We start from the raw sequence: 19,403 nt of genomic DNA on the forward strand, positions 1-19,403 counted from the left end.
TATTAGAAATTTTAGATTGCTCTGAATAACACATAAACAAGACATCCGTGAAAGAGGAAAGCCAGAGGCTCGGCGCAACGGGACCGTAGATAAAGAACTTCCTCGATGAATGGAATTCCCCCACCACTTCCCAAAAGGAATGATTGCTGCCAACCCTGTCTTCTTTCCACATCCTGTGACATGGCGAACAGCTCTATAAAATAGGACGAGTAGTTTGGTACCGCATCCAGTGCCAGGGATATCGGACACGCTTCTAGCCTCAAACCCTATGGCCGGAGAAGCCTCGCGCGAGTTACAGGTAATGCCCATTTTCTGTCACTGTACTGGTCGTTTCGGTGCGTATAACTTTTCACCTTGGGAAGACAGCCTCTCCTATTTGTAATTTTGCGCGCGAGTACGAAGTACGCATTCTGTCGCTATCAGCTTTGATTTAAAGCACGGGTGATACCCGAATTAAGAGGAACATTTTGCCTCAGTATCTCGCATCTAAACACATAGGAAATGCGACATTTTTACGGGAATCGAATGCACCAAAAAGAAAAGTAAGATCTACCAACTGTAGAGGTGCATTTGTGGCTTGGCGTTCGATTCTCTTACATATATTTTTAGAAGTCAGCAAGGTATATAAAAATTCTCGAGGAATGAAGTTTACAATTTCGTAATTCCATAAATAAAGCGCAATATCACAATTTGATAAACTGCATCTATTTATGCCTAGTATGGGAGTAGGGCTTTTGATAAGCCCTCATAAGCACTATCAGAATTTAGCGCAAACTGTAAATTTACATATCATATTTGTACGCTCTGGATACTCTAATAGATGTAATTTACACTGTTTCATAAGTGGCAATATCTATTTTCGGTTCATGATTCTATTGTGCTTAGTATTACACTGACTGGAGAACTGAATGAAGAACATAAAACAGAAGAAAATGGATGTACGTGGCACAGACTACGAACTCGTTTTATACTGAAAGTTCTTTCGTTCATGTAATACTAAGCGCAATACGATCGTGAAAGTCCACCAACTAGTCTGGTTCATTGCTTTACTATTTTCGGTGCAGTATAATGAAATTGTAAAAAGGGCTTTAAGTTTCTGGAAACTTAACAGTTTTGAGCAAATTTTTCGAAAACATCGCAGATCCCAAACAAGGTCTCCCTGATACAGTGTGTAGGCTTCAATTTTATCCCATAGATTGGGCAATTTCAGTCAAATTGGTAAAGCGGTTGCCGAATAAGAACATTTATGCGTGTTCATGTATTTCCTTAGCGAAATTGAAGTTGCCCCTCTGGTAAATCCCTTCTCTTAGGGAAAGTCCATGGGGACATGTTGTGACATCCCAAGATCCATCGTTTTCAAAATGTATACCAAAACAAAAAAGGGCCACAACTCGTCTATGATTATTTGAGTCGTTCTCTTTGTGAATGTGAATCATTTATCTCTCGGCTTCTGTATCTGAAAACAGCATCAAACGAAACAGCAAGTGCGCAGTAACAGTATATACTGCTAGGAACTACGCGAAAAATGAAATTCTGCTATTGGATAGTTTCAATTGCTGTGTGTGTTAAAAAAAAGCTGCATAATACTTCTTTTATTCCCATTTGTTTATTTTCATAGGCGAGGTTTGATGATTTTTTTTAATATGCAGTGCATATTGTTTTCTCAAAATTATTCTCAACTTTCTGATGCCGCTATATTCAGCGTCCTTCCGGAACACTATGAATGCCAGTGTCGAACATTTGGATTGCGGAATTTTGATATTCCAGCGCAATAAATGTTTCATATTACTTTAAGGGATCAAAAAGATAGCGATGAACAGAACCTTCACAACTCAACGTGGCAGAGATGCTGTTGCCTTTGTGTTTACTCAGCAGCCAAAACGCTAACATTTGCGAAAAACATCTACGACGACTTAAGACTCGCTCCTCTCGCCTTCACGACAAAAGGTTTTTTTTTCGCCTACACACAAGGCGCCTTCTTAAACGGGTCGTGGGAGAAGCTGAAAACAAATTTTTCTTCAACATTTCTCCATAACCCCACTGGACCAGTCCTATTGTAGGCTTCAGTATTCTGTGCCCCAGCTGTTTACTTGATAACAAAAAACCACCCTGCACCGGTTTCGTAAACTGCTTCAACTCATAGTCAGCGAGAAAAAAGGGAACTGAGCGGCGAGATCTTGGTTAGTCGGAATCATAAGAAGCCCACAAGCAGTGAGACCCAGGAAAGCATAGCGGAAAGTATTTGTAGATTGTAATTGAAGCCTAGAAAAGATGAACAGATCGAAAGGAAAGGGACAGCAATGAAAGTGGCTTGGAAGGTGGGAAAGGAATGCACGTCTTCGAATAACGCGTGCGATGCTCTTACCAAGTGACCTACCGTGGCACCGTTTTGCTATCAACTTTCTGAGGTATTTATATCTGTTCGGACTAACGTTTGGAGTGTTAGCCAGCGCCACCAGTCATGTGTAGCATCCTATTGCCACCGGTGTCACGTCATACGTGATCATTTGCAGGAAGACAAATGGCCAATAAACCTTCGTATGTCACCAGAAGAAGTAAAAGCTGAGGAATTCAAGACCTTCGCTATGTAACATCGTCATGTTACATAGCGGTCTGTTACAAGAAGGTCTCGAATCCGGCAGTTTTGACGCCTAAATTTATCAGCCAATTTGCCCCAAAAGTTCACGTACTAAGTGGCACTTGGGGTAGCTAGGGTGTTTGACATCCTTTGGCATGGCCGTGAGTGATGGCGCCGGCTAACACTCCTACTCTTAGATCTAGTACGCATACATAAGTGACGAAAAAAGTGGACGGGAAAGCGGCGCCGCGATAGCTCAATTGGTAAGACCATGGCACCCGTATTGTGAAGATGTGCGTTCGTAACTCCCCAGCGGCAACTATTTTTTCCGCCACTTGCCATTGCATTTATTTATCATTTCTACACTTCGATTTTAAGCGCAAATAATTTCCGATTGCTTCGCGTTTACTCATAATTTTGATTCAGAAACCATTTTCATTTGCTTTTAAAAAGTGTATGGGCTTCTCACATGCTGTAGAAAGCAAGGGTTATTAAAAGCTCTTTTTTGAGCATTTATTTTTCAAAAACATGATAAATGCACAAACTTTCTTTTAAATTAGTTACTTTGAATATTATAATAACACAATTTTGCTCTTAAAAACTGAATTTGAAGAATGGCCAAAAGCATCTGGCAGCAAATAGAATAGTTTCATCGTTATTTTGTATAAACGACAGTTCAGGTTGAAAAACAATTATATAGATCGTAAGGAGTGCAAGCCTACGGTTTTTCGTATTGTGTACGCTGCACTCAAAGAACATATAAAGCAGTCCTCTACAATTAAATTACGGTGAGTTTTCACTAAATTTGGATAGATTCAGCAAAAGCCCTTGTTGACAGTATTGTGGTGCACTTAATCAGTCAAATAACATTCAGTTGAAAACTCCAAAGGACGTCGCCTTAAAATGTTCAGGAGGATTTGCTCGAAATTTATGGGGTTGTTTCTTTCAGAATTCTCGTAAGAAAAAAGAAACGGCAGCCAACATCATGAATTGACTCAAAGACTTGGCGAAATCACATCCATCCACAATGTAACGGACGATATAAATATTGTAGTCACTTAACGGGTTTTCTTTTAGTTAAGCTAAACTATCTCGTTTTATATTTATTTTACTGTCTTATTTGTGAAGGTGATTCTAGGGATGTTAAATAAATGTTGCAAAATTACTTATCACTATATAAAAGGCTAAATTTAATGACAATACATAGGAGAAAAAAGTTGTCACTGCCGTACAATGGAGGTAATAAAAAATTCGCAAAGTTTGTTCATAAGTGCAAATGAATAGAATTATGGGCACTTTAACTGATGCAATAATTTTTACCACGGGCAAACAGGCAGCAAAATTAACTATCAAATTGAAAAGAACCTGCACGCCAGCCCCCCCCCCCCATGCCCGCACTCATAATGTATCATATACTTTAAATAATTTATTTTCATAAATCTGCCGCCGCTTCATTATTCTAAAAGAATAAAGCAAAACATGTTTTAATTTTCTTTAACTCAAGAAATCTTCCGCATAATATTTCTGCACAAATACCGCGCACTGAGAGTACAGAGGGTAATTTTAGGGCAACATATAAGTTGCCCTGCAAATGTTGTGTGTAAAGTAGCAGTGGAACCATATGGTGGAATGTTGAAACAATTTTCCGGTCTTTTTCCCATCACAGACATATATATGTTTTTGTGTGAATACGTCAAGTGGCCCGTAAGCGAAAAGGCGGGAGGTGTCTGTAGCAGCGAAACTTTAGCTGCAATACCACGTGACGAGTGCGCGAGGCTGGGGCCTCGACGGTACAGAGCCGCTGAAAGAGAACACCTGCTGCCAAGGTATTGCGTGAAGAGAGAGGGCATCGCCGCGACGCCACGTCACCCTCGCTATCGCGAGTCTGTGTTACCCGCGCGTTCCTTGTCTGCGCAAGCTCTCACCTGCGTGTCAATTGCGCCTTGGTAGGGCCATATCAAAACGCGCGGAGCGTCTCAACATGCTCCCTTAAGCACGAGGAGTTCATAACTCGAAGGACCGCGCAACGGCGTTCAGTTGGACATTAAAGGGGCCCTGAACCAACCCTCGGGCTTGGTGAAATAACATGGTCCGCGGGTAGCATACGCTGTTGTGAACATCTCAGCCACGTTCTGCTGTCGTACGCGGTCCGTGGAGCTCGTAAGTGGACCGCGAAGTCACCTTTTTCTCAAGCGCTATCGTTTGAAAAACGCCATGCTCCTCGCTCTTTTCTCTGTGCTTTATTTCGTCATAAAGCACACTCCAATACGCGGCTGCTATTGGTCGCTGCTATCGGCTACACCGCGGCCGCCGCGAGGTGCCGCCACGAGTCCAGTGGCTAAGCGCATTGCGGCTCTCTGAGGACAGCTGCGTTTGGCTTATGTTTAGCGCGGCATAGGCACCAAATCGGCAATCTGAACTGCGCGCCACGGTGACGTCTCTTCCGTAGCTTTCGCCGTGCAAGGCGCTGGAGAAGTAAGGGGAGCAGAGCTGAGGCCGTCTTTGATTGCCGATAACTTCGCTTTTGATGACCTCATTGAAGTACTTTTTCGTGGCAAAGTGGTTCTGAAATTGCCTATCTTCACTTGAAATGTCCTTCTCCACTTCGATAAAAAGTGACCCAGGGCCCCTTCAATGCTTTCGCATTCACAACTCAGAAGCAGTGCTTAGTTGTCCTCGGATTTTTTACAGTGTAAGCTGTTATAGACTCATTCCAGTAGCCATTTCGGATGGAAATGGTGTCTGCCTTCCGCAGCCGTCGCTTCCGCTGCAGGTGTCCGTAGCAAGCGTTGCTGCGACTGAGAGGAAGAAAAAAAAAACCAGGTCCCCCAGGAACAGAACTCGGGACCACTGCGTGATAATCAGCTACACTCACGCTGTGCCACGCCAGTACTTGCTAGTATGCAGCGGAAAAATGCCCTGTATAAGCATTACAGCGCGGGAGGATACACGCGATGTGTAATGCGCGCTGCGTAGGTTCGACAGGTACACATTTTGTATTGCAGTTGCGTAGAATAACACCTGAAGGAACGCTATGTAGCTCAAACTGGTCCTCCAAAAAGATGGTCAGAAATATTAAACCAAAGACAATAAACATCCTGCGTGGATTAAGCATCATACACCCCAAAACGATTCACCGTGGACATATATTATTGAAAAATTATTAAGGATATCGTCAATTTTGATCCAATGAGCAGCGTTTCGCACAGTATTTTTTAAGCTGGAACGGCATTTTTTTTGGCTGGAGTATTATCGCATGGACGGTTTCATTCTAGGGCATTCAAACACTTTATGTGAGGCTGTATATTTTTTCAGGGATGAAAAAATGCAGATTTCAGTCTAAGTGGGACTCCATTTTTTATATAAGAAAGCACGCAGAAACTCTGTTGATGTCATGGTATGCGTGAGCACACCTCCAAATGTCACTTGACCTACTCCAAAATTTTAAGTTGGCCCACCCTCAAGTTTCAGTTGACCCACTCCCAAATTTCAGTTGCATCCCCTAGATTTCAACTAACTTACCGCCAAACTTCAAGTAGGGCCACCTCCAAATCCCAATTGGGTCGCCACTAAATTTCAAGCTCGTTCACCCCCAAATTTCAAGTTAGCCCACCTCCATATTTCAGTTCGCTTACCCCCAAATTCAAGATGGTCTACACCCAAATTTTCGTTGGCACACCCACACATTCATGTTGGTTCACCTCCGAATTTCGAGTTAGTGACCCCCAATTTCAAGTTGGCCAACACCGAAATTCAATATGGCCCATACCCTAATTCATGTTGGCCCATGCCCAAATTTAATTTGGCCCACACCCAAATTTCAAGTTGGCCCACGCACAAATTTTAATTTGACAAGCCCCAAATTTAAATTCCCACACACCTAAATTTAAAGTTGACCAGCCCCCAAATTTAGGTTGGCCGACACCCGCATTTCAAGTTGGCCCCCCAAAGTTGCAAGTTGGCACAATCTTAAATTTCAAGCTGGCCCACACCCAAATTTCAGTCGCCCTCACCCAACACAAATTAAAGTTGGCCCAGCCTCGAAATTAGGTTCGCGCACACCCAAATTTCAAGTTGGCTGGGCCAAATTTCAATCTCGCCCACCTTCAAGCTTCAAGTTGGCCTTAGCTTCCTTGGCTTAGCTCTTAGCTTCCCATGCATATTTTTCGAAGCCCTATGTGTGCTTAGGTATTTTTTCTGATTATCTTCATGTTACAGCGAAGCTGTCAGCCTCTAGTTGGTCGGGATTTCCCATTCCGTCAGCAAAATATATCGAACCAAGAAATAGCACACATTTCCTTTGGAATCAGGCATACAGCACACAGCTCAGTATTCATGAGATTAAAAAAAAAGCACAGAGTGGAACCTGGAACGTGAACTATGCGTTTTGGTTCTTGTGAGCTTCTCTACCCGGGTAGCAAACGAGGAAACAAACGCTGTTTCCTCGTTATATCAAGGATATATAGTTTCCTCGTTATATCAAGGATATCAGCAAGGTTGAAAATGGCTGCAAAACAAAACTTCAGGCTTCATTCATGGCATGCAGTGGAGCTCAAGCACACGCATTGCACAACACCAGCATCAAGCAAATCATGGCAAAGTCACTTTTTAAAGGCACATAAATTTAGTTTGCTTTCATTCCAATATCTCACCACTAAACATTCTGTTCTAGTTGTTATACAAGTAGGCTCTACATAACTGTTCACTACACAACTTTTACATTTCTCTCATGAATGATTTACATTACGTGGACACACTACAACTGAGTATGAAAAATGTTGTCTCCACAATTTCACAGCATTAAAAGCACAGTTAAATTCTATGATATCTGTTAGGCCATCATATATTGCTGACACTACAACAGCGCGTAAGCACCTAGCCAAGCTCGCGCTTTTGTTAACGTCGCAAGTGAAGCCGCACACTGCTCAAGTAACGCATGTGCTGTGCACGGGTTGTGCTAAACAATCCAATGATTCTGTCTCGGACAGCCCGCACTGTCAAATAAGACATTCTATACCCAATGTTTCGGGGCAGGCAGTGTGGTACGGGGTCGCCCTTATTTTCGAGCTCGCCGCTGCCGCTGCCGCCGCTGGATTCAACTCGGCTGCGATCACCTGATTCCAAGTCGCCCTCAGAAAGCCGAAGGTTGCGCAATACAGCTCATGCCGCGACAATGTTAGCCGTACGTTCTAGCTCGTAGAGGAGGGTGAGGTACGCATAGTGGCATCTGCTGCGTTGTACATCCCCTCGGCAGTTTGCAATGGATGTTGACAAGGAACTGGGGTAGCGAGCCACGGCTCCTCCAAGGGACTGTCACTTGCACGAATATCAATCAATCAATCAATCAATCAATCAATCAATCAATCAATCAATCAATCAAATATTTATTTCCAACGACAGTTGGGGGTCCCTTAGGCGAAAAGCGGTAGTAACACCACTTGAAAATACCTAAAGGCCCACGTACATGACAGCGCTATTACGATTCATACGTTCAAAAACAAATTTACAATAATCAAGTAAAATATGCAGTTCGAAAAAAAATTAAGAAGAGGTTGTGCAAATACAACAACGGAACAATAGAACAAATAATGTCAATATATAAGTACACTCCAGAACAGTTGTACATTATAGTTGAAATATTCAATGTTCACGTGAACACACATCATAAAATGGCGAAAATAAACGTGTTACAAGGAATAATGAAACATACTTGATCATGTTCGGGCAGTACAAAACACATTAGACAAGAGTTAGAAATAATTCACGCATTTCTTTTTTTGTAAACGTAGAAAAGTTGGCGTCTTTCTCTTCATATTTATTAAGTAGGGACGGCAGTGTGAATTGAAGAGACTGCAAAAAATAGGTTGTGCGGGAACGAGGAACAAGCCACTTGTCGGTGCTGCGGGTGCGTGAATCAGTGTAATGCATGCTTATATTAGATAAATCTTTAATAAAAGCTTTTAATTGCTCGTTTGAAAAGAAATAAGCATGCATTAAACGAAAATCGAACATGCGTTTCACACTGAATATTTTATAGCGGGTAAACAATGTAACTATAGAACTATAGCGCGGGACGTTTGCAATATACCGAAGTGCTCTTTTCTGCAATAGGTGAATTGTATTTATGTTACTAAGGGTGTTACTAATATGGCCGAAAATGCACGGAGTACTCTTCTGACGAGAGGCAAGTTGGCCCCTGAGGATAGTTACAGCATCATTCAACGAAGGTATAATTCAGCGGTTACAGACCCTGCAGAGACTACTTCCGTGAGTCCCAAGTAAGCGCATGAGTGCGCATGTCCGCCCCGACACCAAACTGCAAGCGTACTACTCAGTGTCTACGAAAAGCTGAAGAAATCATCACTTAATAAAGGGAAAATCGGATATCCACCCGTTCTTAGCAATTGCTAAAAAGGAAACCCATACGGGTTCCTCGAAATAAAAGCCTCACAGTTGAAGAAAAATTCGTCCTGGTCCGGGACTCGAACCCTAGACCACCGCCTTTCTGGGGCTGCCGCTCTACCATCTGAGCTAACCAGGCTGCTAGCAGGTGTCGGGGAGAAATCGAATTTCTCAGCAACTCGAAGCAAAGGCAAGAGTTTGACATAATAGTTCTGCAGACGTAATTAATAAAGTGAAAATCAGACATCCACCCGTTCGTAGCACTTGCTACAAAGGAAACTCTTATGGGTTCCTCGCCACCTTCTCACCACCTTGCGGGTTTCCGCAGGACTCCGAATTCATGCTTGTTACTGACTCTTCGACCAGACAGCGAGAAACAAATGGCGAAATTCGTCATCGCTAAGTCTCATCTCAAGCTGAGGTCAAATCAGTAGGTATGTTTTGTCGTAATTATTGAGACTGGCTGTTTGTTTTCACGCTGCTAGGTCTACTGACACGGCACCGAGTTGTAGAACTTGTCTCATTTCTAGTTAGCAGATGCCGCCACAGCATTAACACTGGTAAGGCGTTTACGATGCTGAACGCTATAAATGCGTAATTGTTCACTGAATCATCAATTTACTACCCCGCTGTAGCATGGTACGTGATGATTGTACCTAGCAAACGCCATACAGACTCCGAGCAGAGGCTGTGGCGCAGGTGAACATATGTAAGGCCTTTCGACCTCACTACTTGATAAGTAGGCTGCTAGGTAACTGTACGGAAAGCTTACATTTAAAGCGAAGTCCTGCTATCGCATGCACGTAAACGCAGCTTATGGTTACGGCGTCAAAGTTTTTTTCTGCACCATTCCATCAACCATGGAGCGTGTAACAGGTTGGTAAGCAGACGCTGAGCAGACGACGCGGTATGGATGAACACATTTCGAGGGGCTTTCGGCTTTTCCGTTGGCATTCGTGTAGCTTCCACAGCACTGCAATCACCTTGTGAGATTGAATATAGGTGACTTTGTCTCCGCCGTGTTTCAAAGGCGATGCCATTAAATCGTCATCATCATCATTTCCCCATCCGTGTTGGCACCGAAAGAATGCAAAGAAATGGTGAAAACCGCGAATCACTGGAAATAGCCGTAAATAAATATGCTTTCAAGAACTTCTCGAGCTGAACTCAATAGCTACTGAACGTATACAGAGGTTAGGTCGAACGTTCAAAAATAAGAACTAATCGGTCATCCTGAGGTTGTTCGATATAAGAGATAAAGCATGGAATTTTAAACAATGCCACAATATGAACAACACTGCTAATCAATAAGTGGCGACTATTCGTGAAAGTTTGAAAACTTAGGAGAGAGCTGTGGGCAAGTACGAAAGAAAACCGCGAGAATGGAGACAATGCTTCCTTAGCTTTTGACTAACTGTACATCAATAGGATAGCTTATATTTGGAGCGAAAAAAAAATACGAGAGAATTCCTGCAAAAAAAAATCACGCAGAAGAAGCACATCATCCAATGACACGTAATCATGCGCAAGTGCAGAAATAGTCACCAATGTCGCCAGCGTTCGAGACAATCTTTCAGAACTTTCATGTTTAGAAATATTCCAACCTGCCTTCCACGAAAATTCAATTTCAGCCAAAACAAAACGGCTACTTGTCGTGAATTTCAATGCTCATGGCGTGGTGAATAAGACAGTTCTTCTAGAAATTTCTTGCTACAACACTATCCACACATCGCGATCATAATGGAAACCTGGCAGCGTACCGATATAACAAATGAACATGTCTTTTCACCCCATTACAATGTTTTTCATAAGGATAACATGCGCAGAGGCGGAGCAGTAGCCGTTCTAGAAAAAGATCAGATAAGAGCTACTCTTATCGGCGATATCCATGACCTGGAGTACTTGTGCATCAGGTCATCATGCTGGGGTCATTGCTTTGTGCTGATTGCGTGTTATAGGCCATCTGACGCCCCACCTGATTATTTGATTAAACTTCAAGAGCACGTGTCCCTCTACCGAAAAAATCATTTTTGTATTAGCGATCTTAACTTGCCCGGTGTCGATTAGGAGCTCTTCCAAACAAATAATAAGGCTTATACAAACGCAGACATTATTTTTGACATTGTGCTAACACATGATCTCTTCAAACTGGTTAATGAACCCATGCATATGCAAGGGTCATCATATTTTTATTAGATGTTATATTTTTAAATCGAACCTTTTCTGAGCACATCGCGTCAATCGAAGATGATTTATCTACTCTTCCTAAAGTTACCAAAACCAATTCTTTTAAGGATTACCTCAGAGCTGATGACGCCAGTGTCGTTGACTACATGGAAACCTGTCTTACGGGCATTGCAGATAGCGTTGGTGACTTGTGCACACTATGAACAGCCTTTACTAGAATTTGCAGGCATTGCATAGATACATGCATACCTACTATAACTTCGCGGCCGTTGCCGCTTCCATGGAAGCTGGCGGTTGTTCTGGCCTCGAAGTGAGCTTCTTTGCGTTGCACAGTCAGTGTCGGGCACCGGCGCCGTCTCGGCGGGCGATAATGAAGGGGCTGCCTCCTGGGGAGCACCGAAAAAAATGCGCACGGCAGCATTTTGGACGCAACAGAAGCGAGGGCAAGCAATTTTTTTGCTCTTACCGAAACAATATTTTCAATTCCCTCTGGGATTCAGTGCGATATTATTTGGCTTATATTTATTTTATTTATTCAATAAAACCCCGAAAGGCCCTCAAATAGTGTGTTACATAGTTGAGGGGGAGGGAGAGAATGTACAATAAAGTGGGAATCAGAATAGTTACAAAATAATAGTGTGACTGACATACGAACAAAAAGCTGAATTAAAAATAGCGCGGGAATAACAGCTGGAGAAGGGTGGGTAGGAAAAATGCAAAAAACGTAAGACCGTACCGTAGTTTGGACTAGATCCTATACAACAGTTTTAACGCTAGTCATAACCCGTGATATAGAAAATTAACAATACAGAGCATAAGAAAACCTAATCAATGCTTACAGATATACTCAAAAACAAAGAAAAAAGAAGAACAAGAATTGAAAATGCTGTATAATGCTTACTAAGAAGAGCAGGAGAAAAATTAACATGTTAACGGTACAAACATCTCCATCTGCAAGAATGAAAAGTGGAAAGTGGACACAAATCAATAAGATGAGACAGTGTGCTCAGAGTGTAGCAGCTCCGGAAATTTTGATGCGCTTCCTTCAGTAGCGACGTGTGGTGCCATGTGGTTCCATTCGACGTTAGTGCGTGGCATGAACGAATTTGCAAAACGATGTGAATGAAATCTCGGTCATTTAATTTTGCCCTGGTGATCGCGGCGAGGTAAAATCACTGCAGGGGACTGAAAGAAATTGTCAGAAATAATTGGATGACGATAAAGCTCATAAACAAGCGCAAAGTGAGCTGCTTGGCGACGATGTGATTCTAACTCAGAGTTATCTGTTAGTGCAAATATGCTACTATGAAGCGAGTAATCTGAAAAAAAAGAGTATAGCATGGTTTTACGTGAATTTCATGTTAAGAGTAAGGTGGGCCTGAAGTGAATCCCAAATCGCGGCAGCGTATTTAATTTTTGAACGAACAAGTGTGATGTACTCAATAATAAGCGTCTGGGGAGAGGCATGTTTCAAAGAATGTTTGAATGGCCGAGTGAACGCTTCGCTTAAGGAAGGATAACGTCTATATGAAAATGCCATGCTAGATTTGATTGAAGGTAATTCCAAGGTTATATGTAGTACTAAGTTCAATTTCGGTGTTATTTAGAAGGTACGATGTTGTTAAACGGCCATTACGCTGAGTAAATGACGTTAAATTTGTTTCGCATTCATTCAGCGTCTTTAACCATGTGGTAAACCAAATATTGATATTGACAAGGTCGGACTGGAAGGCTTCACAATCAGTATCTTGGTATTATCAAACAATGATCGGCGAAAAGTAAAACATGGGAGGACACAGAGTAAGACACGTCACTAATGGAAATTACAAAAGCCAAGGTACCTAGAACACTGCACTGAGGGACACCTGATGTTAGGTCCACAAAAAAAAAAGAATGAGAATTATTAAGGGCTGCGAACTATGTTCTGTGCGAAAAAAGTTCTTTAATCCACGAGATGACATTAGGGTGTATGTTAAGCGGTGTTACTTTAATAGAAGTCTGAGCTGGGAAACACGATCGAAAGCTTTTGAATAATCGAGAAAGATAGCATCAACATTGAAGCGAGAAGCTAGTGCAGAATACAAATTATGTAGAAAACGAGCGCGCTGAATGTCGCAAGAATATCCTGTTGCGGAAAGCGTACCATTGCTTACAGATTACACTGTGCACCTCGAGGTGTCTGGTGACCTGAGCCTAAATAATGTGTTCCAGTAGTTCGCAGATTCTATTAATAATGCCATGGGGCGATAATTGAGCTGCAACGAGCGATCAGCACACTCGAAAATGGGAAATATTATGGTCACCCGCCAGTCCTGTGGAATTGTATCGGATGATAATTATTTCGAGAAAAGGGAACATGGAATGGCTGAGAGGCTAGCAGAGATATCTTTGGGTATCTTGTTGTTGCAGCCGAGATGGTCAGACGTGGAACAGAGTTTAAGATCAATTAATAATGAGCAAATGCCTTCTTCGGTAATAGGCATTTCAGGCATCGTTATGGCAGGGCGAATACGAATAAGAGGGATGGGTGTTCAGACGTCATGCGTAAAGATAGATGAAAAACCATTGTTTAGTAATTGATCAATCTCAAAGTTGAAGAGAATATCACCATTATGATAAGTGCAATTCCAGAATGGCTGCGTGGGTTTAGGACACCCCAAAAGTATCGCGGGTTAGTTGCGAGGAGGGAATAGAGGTCATGTTCACATGACAGACATGTTCACAGAAGACCCTTCTACAGACCAGCAATCTTTGCTCACTATCTTTAAAACGTGTTTCAGGGCTCCTTGTTTCTTGCTCGAGCAGTTAGCGTACATAAAAAAGTGACCCGCCACGATGGCTCAGTGGCTGCGACGTTGCACTGCTAAGGCCAAGGTCGCGGGTTCAATCACTGGCATCACGGCCGCATTTCAAATGGGAAATAATGCAAATCTTCTCGCGTACCATGCTCAGGGCGTGAGAACATCACAGGTGGTGAAAATTATTCCATAGCTCTCGACTACAGTGGCCGTCATAATCCATTGTGCCATTCCGGAACGTTGAAAAACAATTTTTTTTTCAAGCAACAGCTCTCTTGGAACCCTTCTGACTTTGATACGGTGGTTATTTCTGTTTTATAGAATAGCTCCAACACAAGACAGCACTCGTGTAAAGCATATGGCCATGTATATTTCTATCTGTACGTTTACTACAGCTGTGACACTGGCCGCCCGGTCGTGTTCTGTGCGGAACTAGGCAATGAAACAACAAACGATGTCTAAATATCCTTTGTCAGCAATAGGCGCCCTCACATGCGCTATTCCTGTAAAAAATGAAAGCTGCCTACGTTTTTTTTTGCCCGTCACGGCAGCGCAGTGGCCATGACATTGTTCTGCTGATGTCGAGGTCACAGGTTCGATCCTGGCTGCGGCGGCCGCGCTTAGATAGGGGCGAACTGCAAGAACGCTCGTGTTCCGTCTTGTTGGTGTACCAACAGTTATTGCATAGTTATTGCATAGCCACCCACTACGGCGTGCCTGATATTGATGTCTTGGTTTTGACACGCCAAACCCCAGAACCTATTTCTGAAGGCTCGTTTTCCGGCGATTCGGCCAGTCTTCTTGATTGGTTTCTCGCCAAATGGGGTAATCCTGGCGATAGTGCAATAATAAAATAGGCCGATCCCGGACACCGTGCAAAGCGCGGCCAGTCGGGTCACCTGGAGGGGTTCTTCCCGCCACGCCGTCGCTCCCGACGGGCACGTAATCGCTGTGCTTCAACACGGCACGTAGGAAATCAGCAGTTGCATAAAATTTTGAAAACCGCTGCACGAATTCCATGATGTCCATTGGTCCTGCACTTATTTACTTATTTCAATTCGAAAAGCAGCCCTGCGCGGAAAGGACGTATTTTTCCTAAGAGCCGAGTTATACACCTCTAGCAATGATTCATGAGGTAGAGCGCAATTGCCTATAAAATCCTGGGCGACAGTTTTCAGTTATATATATCCGTTAGTACGCCTGCGGATATTGCGCCTGTAAAACCGTTGCAACACTGAGCGCGGCAGTGGGGTTGTCGACCTTACATCTACGTTTACTCTCCCCCTATCTCATGGGCCGAGCCAACCACATATGGTATCCTGTGCGATGATCCCTTGCTCTTCAGAGTGCTTTATGTAACATAGATACGTGCTGATAACTGTAGGCGGACAAAACACTTATAGACAGTCTACATTTCCAAACTGTGGAGCTTGCCCGCTAGTTCAGGCATCCGCTGGAGCAAGACCCGCTCGTCCGCAACCAGCACGCTGATTCTCTTCCTAATTCTTCACTGAATGAAAAACTATGGTATGTGGCCATCCCAAATTGTATTTCCAGGCACGAATGTGCACATGCATTGAATTTTGAGTACGATATATTTAAAGCTATGCTTAATAACACAAGCGTAAATGTTACGTCATGAAACTTTGTGACGTCCCTAAAATTTTGCACTGGTGCCCGTCTTGCACGCGGTGTATTCACGCGTGTTAAATACCAATGAGCAATTTTCACAATGTTCTGTTTCGCTTTTCTAGTAGAGACCATCATTCTCTTGGCCTTATAACTAACGCCGCGCGCTCGAGTTGCATAAGTTTGTGTATATATATGATAAAAAAAATTAGCTTTTTACACTTCCGATTTATTCGATGGGACATATACATTGTTATTTTTTATTCAGATCGTTTTCTCCTTTACTTTCGCTTTGCTGAAACCTTTATAATTGCATTACACCATTTCGTTGGCTTTTCTTTAAATCTAAACAAAATAGGCCGAAGGTGTGAAGAAACGAACGATTGCGTAGTGCATGACAATGTCAAAACTTCGGTTTAATCGTCACCTTGATGGTGTTTTGTAGCAGTTCCTGTACAATCTATTCAAACATATTTTGCGTTGTTTCTGCCTAACTACACTTACCTTCCAATAAGGGTTCAATGTAGGAATCTTTTTTCTGCAATATTTGTGATTCATCTTGTATATTACCTATGTTTGTCTCTATTGTTGTTTTTTGCTTTTTTATATTAGTACCAGACATAAATATATTCCATTACCAATGCCTGTCATGCACTCCCTATGTAATACCCTTTTAATGAGGGCCTTTGTGGGTATATTGAAGAAATAACCAAATAAATATATAGAGGGCTTATCATATACTCTATTTCTGATGTGTAAAGCAGACCAGCACGTTGCTTCCCATTAGTAATCACACTCTCGTGAATTTCACGTAGCAAAATGCACTTGCGTAATTGTGCCTGCTATAGCAAAGTCAGCAGCTTGACGCCTTTCATTTTTGAGTGGGAAGTGTGAAGGTGCAACTCAAGCATAAAACGGTTGCACGCAGATATGCCACGCGCATAGCGTTCGAAACGCATCAAGAAAGTGTCCATGTTAAAAATAGAACTCTTTTTCCAAGTGAGAGAACTGTCCTGAGGTTACGTTTTAGTCACCGCACTGCCGAATTGAGTGAGTGGGCTGTAGGCATTTTGCTTCATTTTCATCGGGGCCGCGACGCGGCGGAGGGGCATGGCCTCTCAGTCCCGACGTCGGAGCAGCCCGCTGTGCTCTTATCGCGCGCACTGAGGGACCTCATTAAGGTTATTCTTCCATCCATCCACCCATCCATCCATCCATCCATCCATCCATCCATCCATCCATCCATCCATCCATCCATCCATCCATCCATCCATCCATCCATCCATCCATCCATCCGTCCATCCGTCCATCCGTCCATCCATCCATCCATCCATCCATTAGTTGTGTCGCTCCGATAGCAAAAGGACAGCCTGAGCAGAGGGGTCCGTTGTATCGCTACTGTGCCTACTTCCATGGTGAAGCAGCAGAGGCGGAAATCATATTACGGAGCGGAAGGCACACAAGGCACTTTCATGCAGTGCGGCTGCGTAAAACATAAAAGGTAAAAACGCTGAAGTTGAAGTCAGTTTAGAAAGAGACTTTGCACTAACTTTCCGAACTTGAACTCGATTCATAAATTGGCATATATACTAAAAGCGAAATTTTCCTAATCTTCTGCGCGTTCACTTTTGCCCGCTTGATCTCACACTCGCGCTTCTCATTAAAGTGAATAAAAGAACGCCGGAGTTATGCTTGGCATCATCTCAATGAACATACTTTTGTGATCCTGGGGAGTGAAGGTCACTTGCTGCTCACGTGTCGTCTTAAGCACATTCGAATTCTGCGCGTAATCTTCCCCAGTGACTAACAATCGCGTCTTTTTTGTTAGATACGACGGTGTTTGATATATGCGATATAGCAGGCACACGCGAAGAAACGATGTCAAGGTTAACGCAACTTGTTCCAGGGATAAGGCGTGAATGTCCTTTTGAGCAGATATGAGTTTAAACGGCACACTGACTGATAATTCGATTGAAGCGTTACGATGCTCTGCATCTGACCTCAGACGAATCCATATCACGGTTGCACGTAGATTTTTGTGTGCTCAGACCAACTGTAACAACTGAGATGTGATGTGATGCATACACCGTGGCGAGTTTAATTTTTTATAATGTGTGGTATTATGTCAAATATTATTGCGTTGATATTATGACTAAACTTCCATGAGCGTAAACTTACTTGATTAACTTGCTGAGCTTGGCTGAAAGAACGGTGGTGCGTCCGTTTCCCCATCACGTTCTCGCCGGAGTTGGTGGTCATTGTTAGTAAGTAGCTCGCATTAGGGTATTTCCGTGCTACATTGCTGTACGTTGGCATGCACACCTAGAATGCTGCCTCGAACGTGCACGCGTGATGGAAAAAAACATATTTGAGGTTTCCTTGTGTAACAGAAAACTTGACTAGGGTATATGGGTGCATATATATTTTTTCTCCTTGATAGAGCGCTTGTCTAATGAGTGAAACGCCGGCTTTTTATTTTGCTCCGAACATATTGCCCTATTTAAAGTGGTGCAAGATTTACAGAAAACTTTTCGCAGTAAATATTTTAAGTTAAAGTAATGCAGCATCACCATCTTATGATTGGCACCTTACTAACATTCTTTGTTGTATCGCTGCTTTAATTATCCGGTACAGACATCAGGAGTATATCGATGTTCAGCCATTAATATCTCCTGGTCACAGGCGACCTTAAATGAATATATACACATGCCAATGCAATAGCTTTACTGATTGCATCAAGATAGACTACAGTTTCGTGCCCGTTTATCAAATGGGCAATAAATTAGGCTATTCGCGCAAGCATCTCCTAGCGAAGCTTAAAGAGAAATAAATTTGTTGGTTGTATGTGCCGAAACAGTCATTGCATTATGTGGCGCGCCGTAGCGGGTGACTCCGGATTAATGTTTACACTTTGGGGTTCATTAACGCGCAGCTGAAAATGAATTTAAATGCACAAGTCTTCTTGTTTTTCACCCCCATCGGAATGCTGTCAACGCCAGCTCGAGCTCCGCAGCCCTACCCTGTAGCAGAAGTACTGAGAGCTGTGCGAGTTGGAGGTGATTCGTGTTAAGTGCGCAACAAAACGGAGACAAGCAAGGAACAGTAGGCACAAGCGCATATCTCCTCGAGTTGATTTCAGGGAAAAAAATAACATTTGACTACTTTGTCATCACATGACCACCCTGGTGGTGGAGCGGAACAGGACAAGGAAAAACTAAACGGAAACGAAAGGCTGTCGACCTTTTTATAGGCCGAGAAGGAAGGAGAAAGAAAGAGAGAAGGCAAGGGTGCTAACGAGAGATGCGTCTGGTTGGCTACCATACACCGAGCGACGGTAAATGGGGAATAGAAAGATCAGATAGAAAGTGCAGTGGGGGTTAAAGAAAGACGCGGTGAGTTCCGAAGTTACAAAATTGTTCATCAACTTCAATGGGTGTGGCTACACGTGTCACGCAAGAGGGCATTTTTTTTTGTCTGGCAGTGTAACGGAGAGCTCATCGACACAATCGTCACCCATGTTTTGGTCAGGAAACGCCTCTATGATTTTCTGTTAATTTTTGTTTGGCTGTCAAAAGGATTCGCGTTTTCGTCAACGAAGTGTTACAGCCGCAAGAACTACAATGATCAATTAAATGGGTGCGGGAGGAGTTGCAGGGGGCTATAGCGCCTGGCCTACCACAGCGGGTAGGGAAATACATAAACCCTAGCCGTGTGTTGTCACAACCTGCTAACTAGCAGCGAACTTTGCAAATTCGCTTGTTATCTGCCATCGTTTGAATACGCCTCCCTTCCCCTCGCATGTATCCGTT

General features: G+C 43.1%; 1 protein-coding gene across 1 annotated transcript in view; it reads left to right on the forward strand.

Annotated features, from left to right (window-relative positions):
• The first annotated feature begins 218 nt into the window (after nucleotides 1-218).
• LOC142586104 (uncharacterized) overlaps nucleotides 219-19,403 on the forward strand; it is a 76,611-nt gene continuing 57,426 nt past the window's right edge. The window contains exon 1 of the mRNA XM_075697362.1: nucleotides 219-298. Within this exon, the coding sequence (XP_075553477.1) occupies nucleotides 269-298 (30 nt within the window). The 5' untranslated portion in view covers nucleotides 219-268. The remainder of the gene's footprint in view (nucleotides 299-19,403) is intronic.

This window comes from Dermacentor variabilis, chromosome 6 (assembly GCF_050947875.1).
Source record: "Dermacentor variabilis isolate Ectoservices chromosome 6, ASM5094787v1, whole genome shotgun sequence".
NCBI lineage: Eukaryota > Metazoa > Arthropoda > Arachnida > Ixodida > Ixodidae > Dermacentor > Dermacentor variabilis.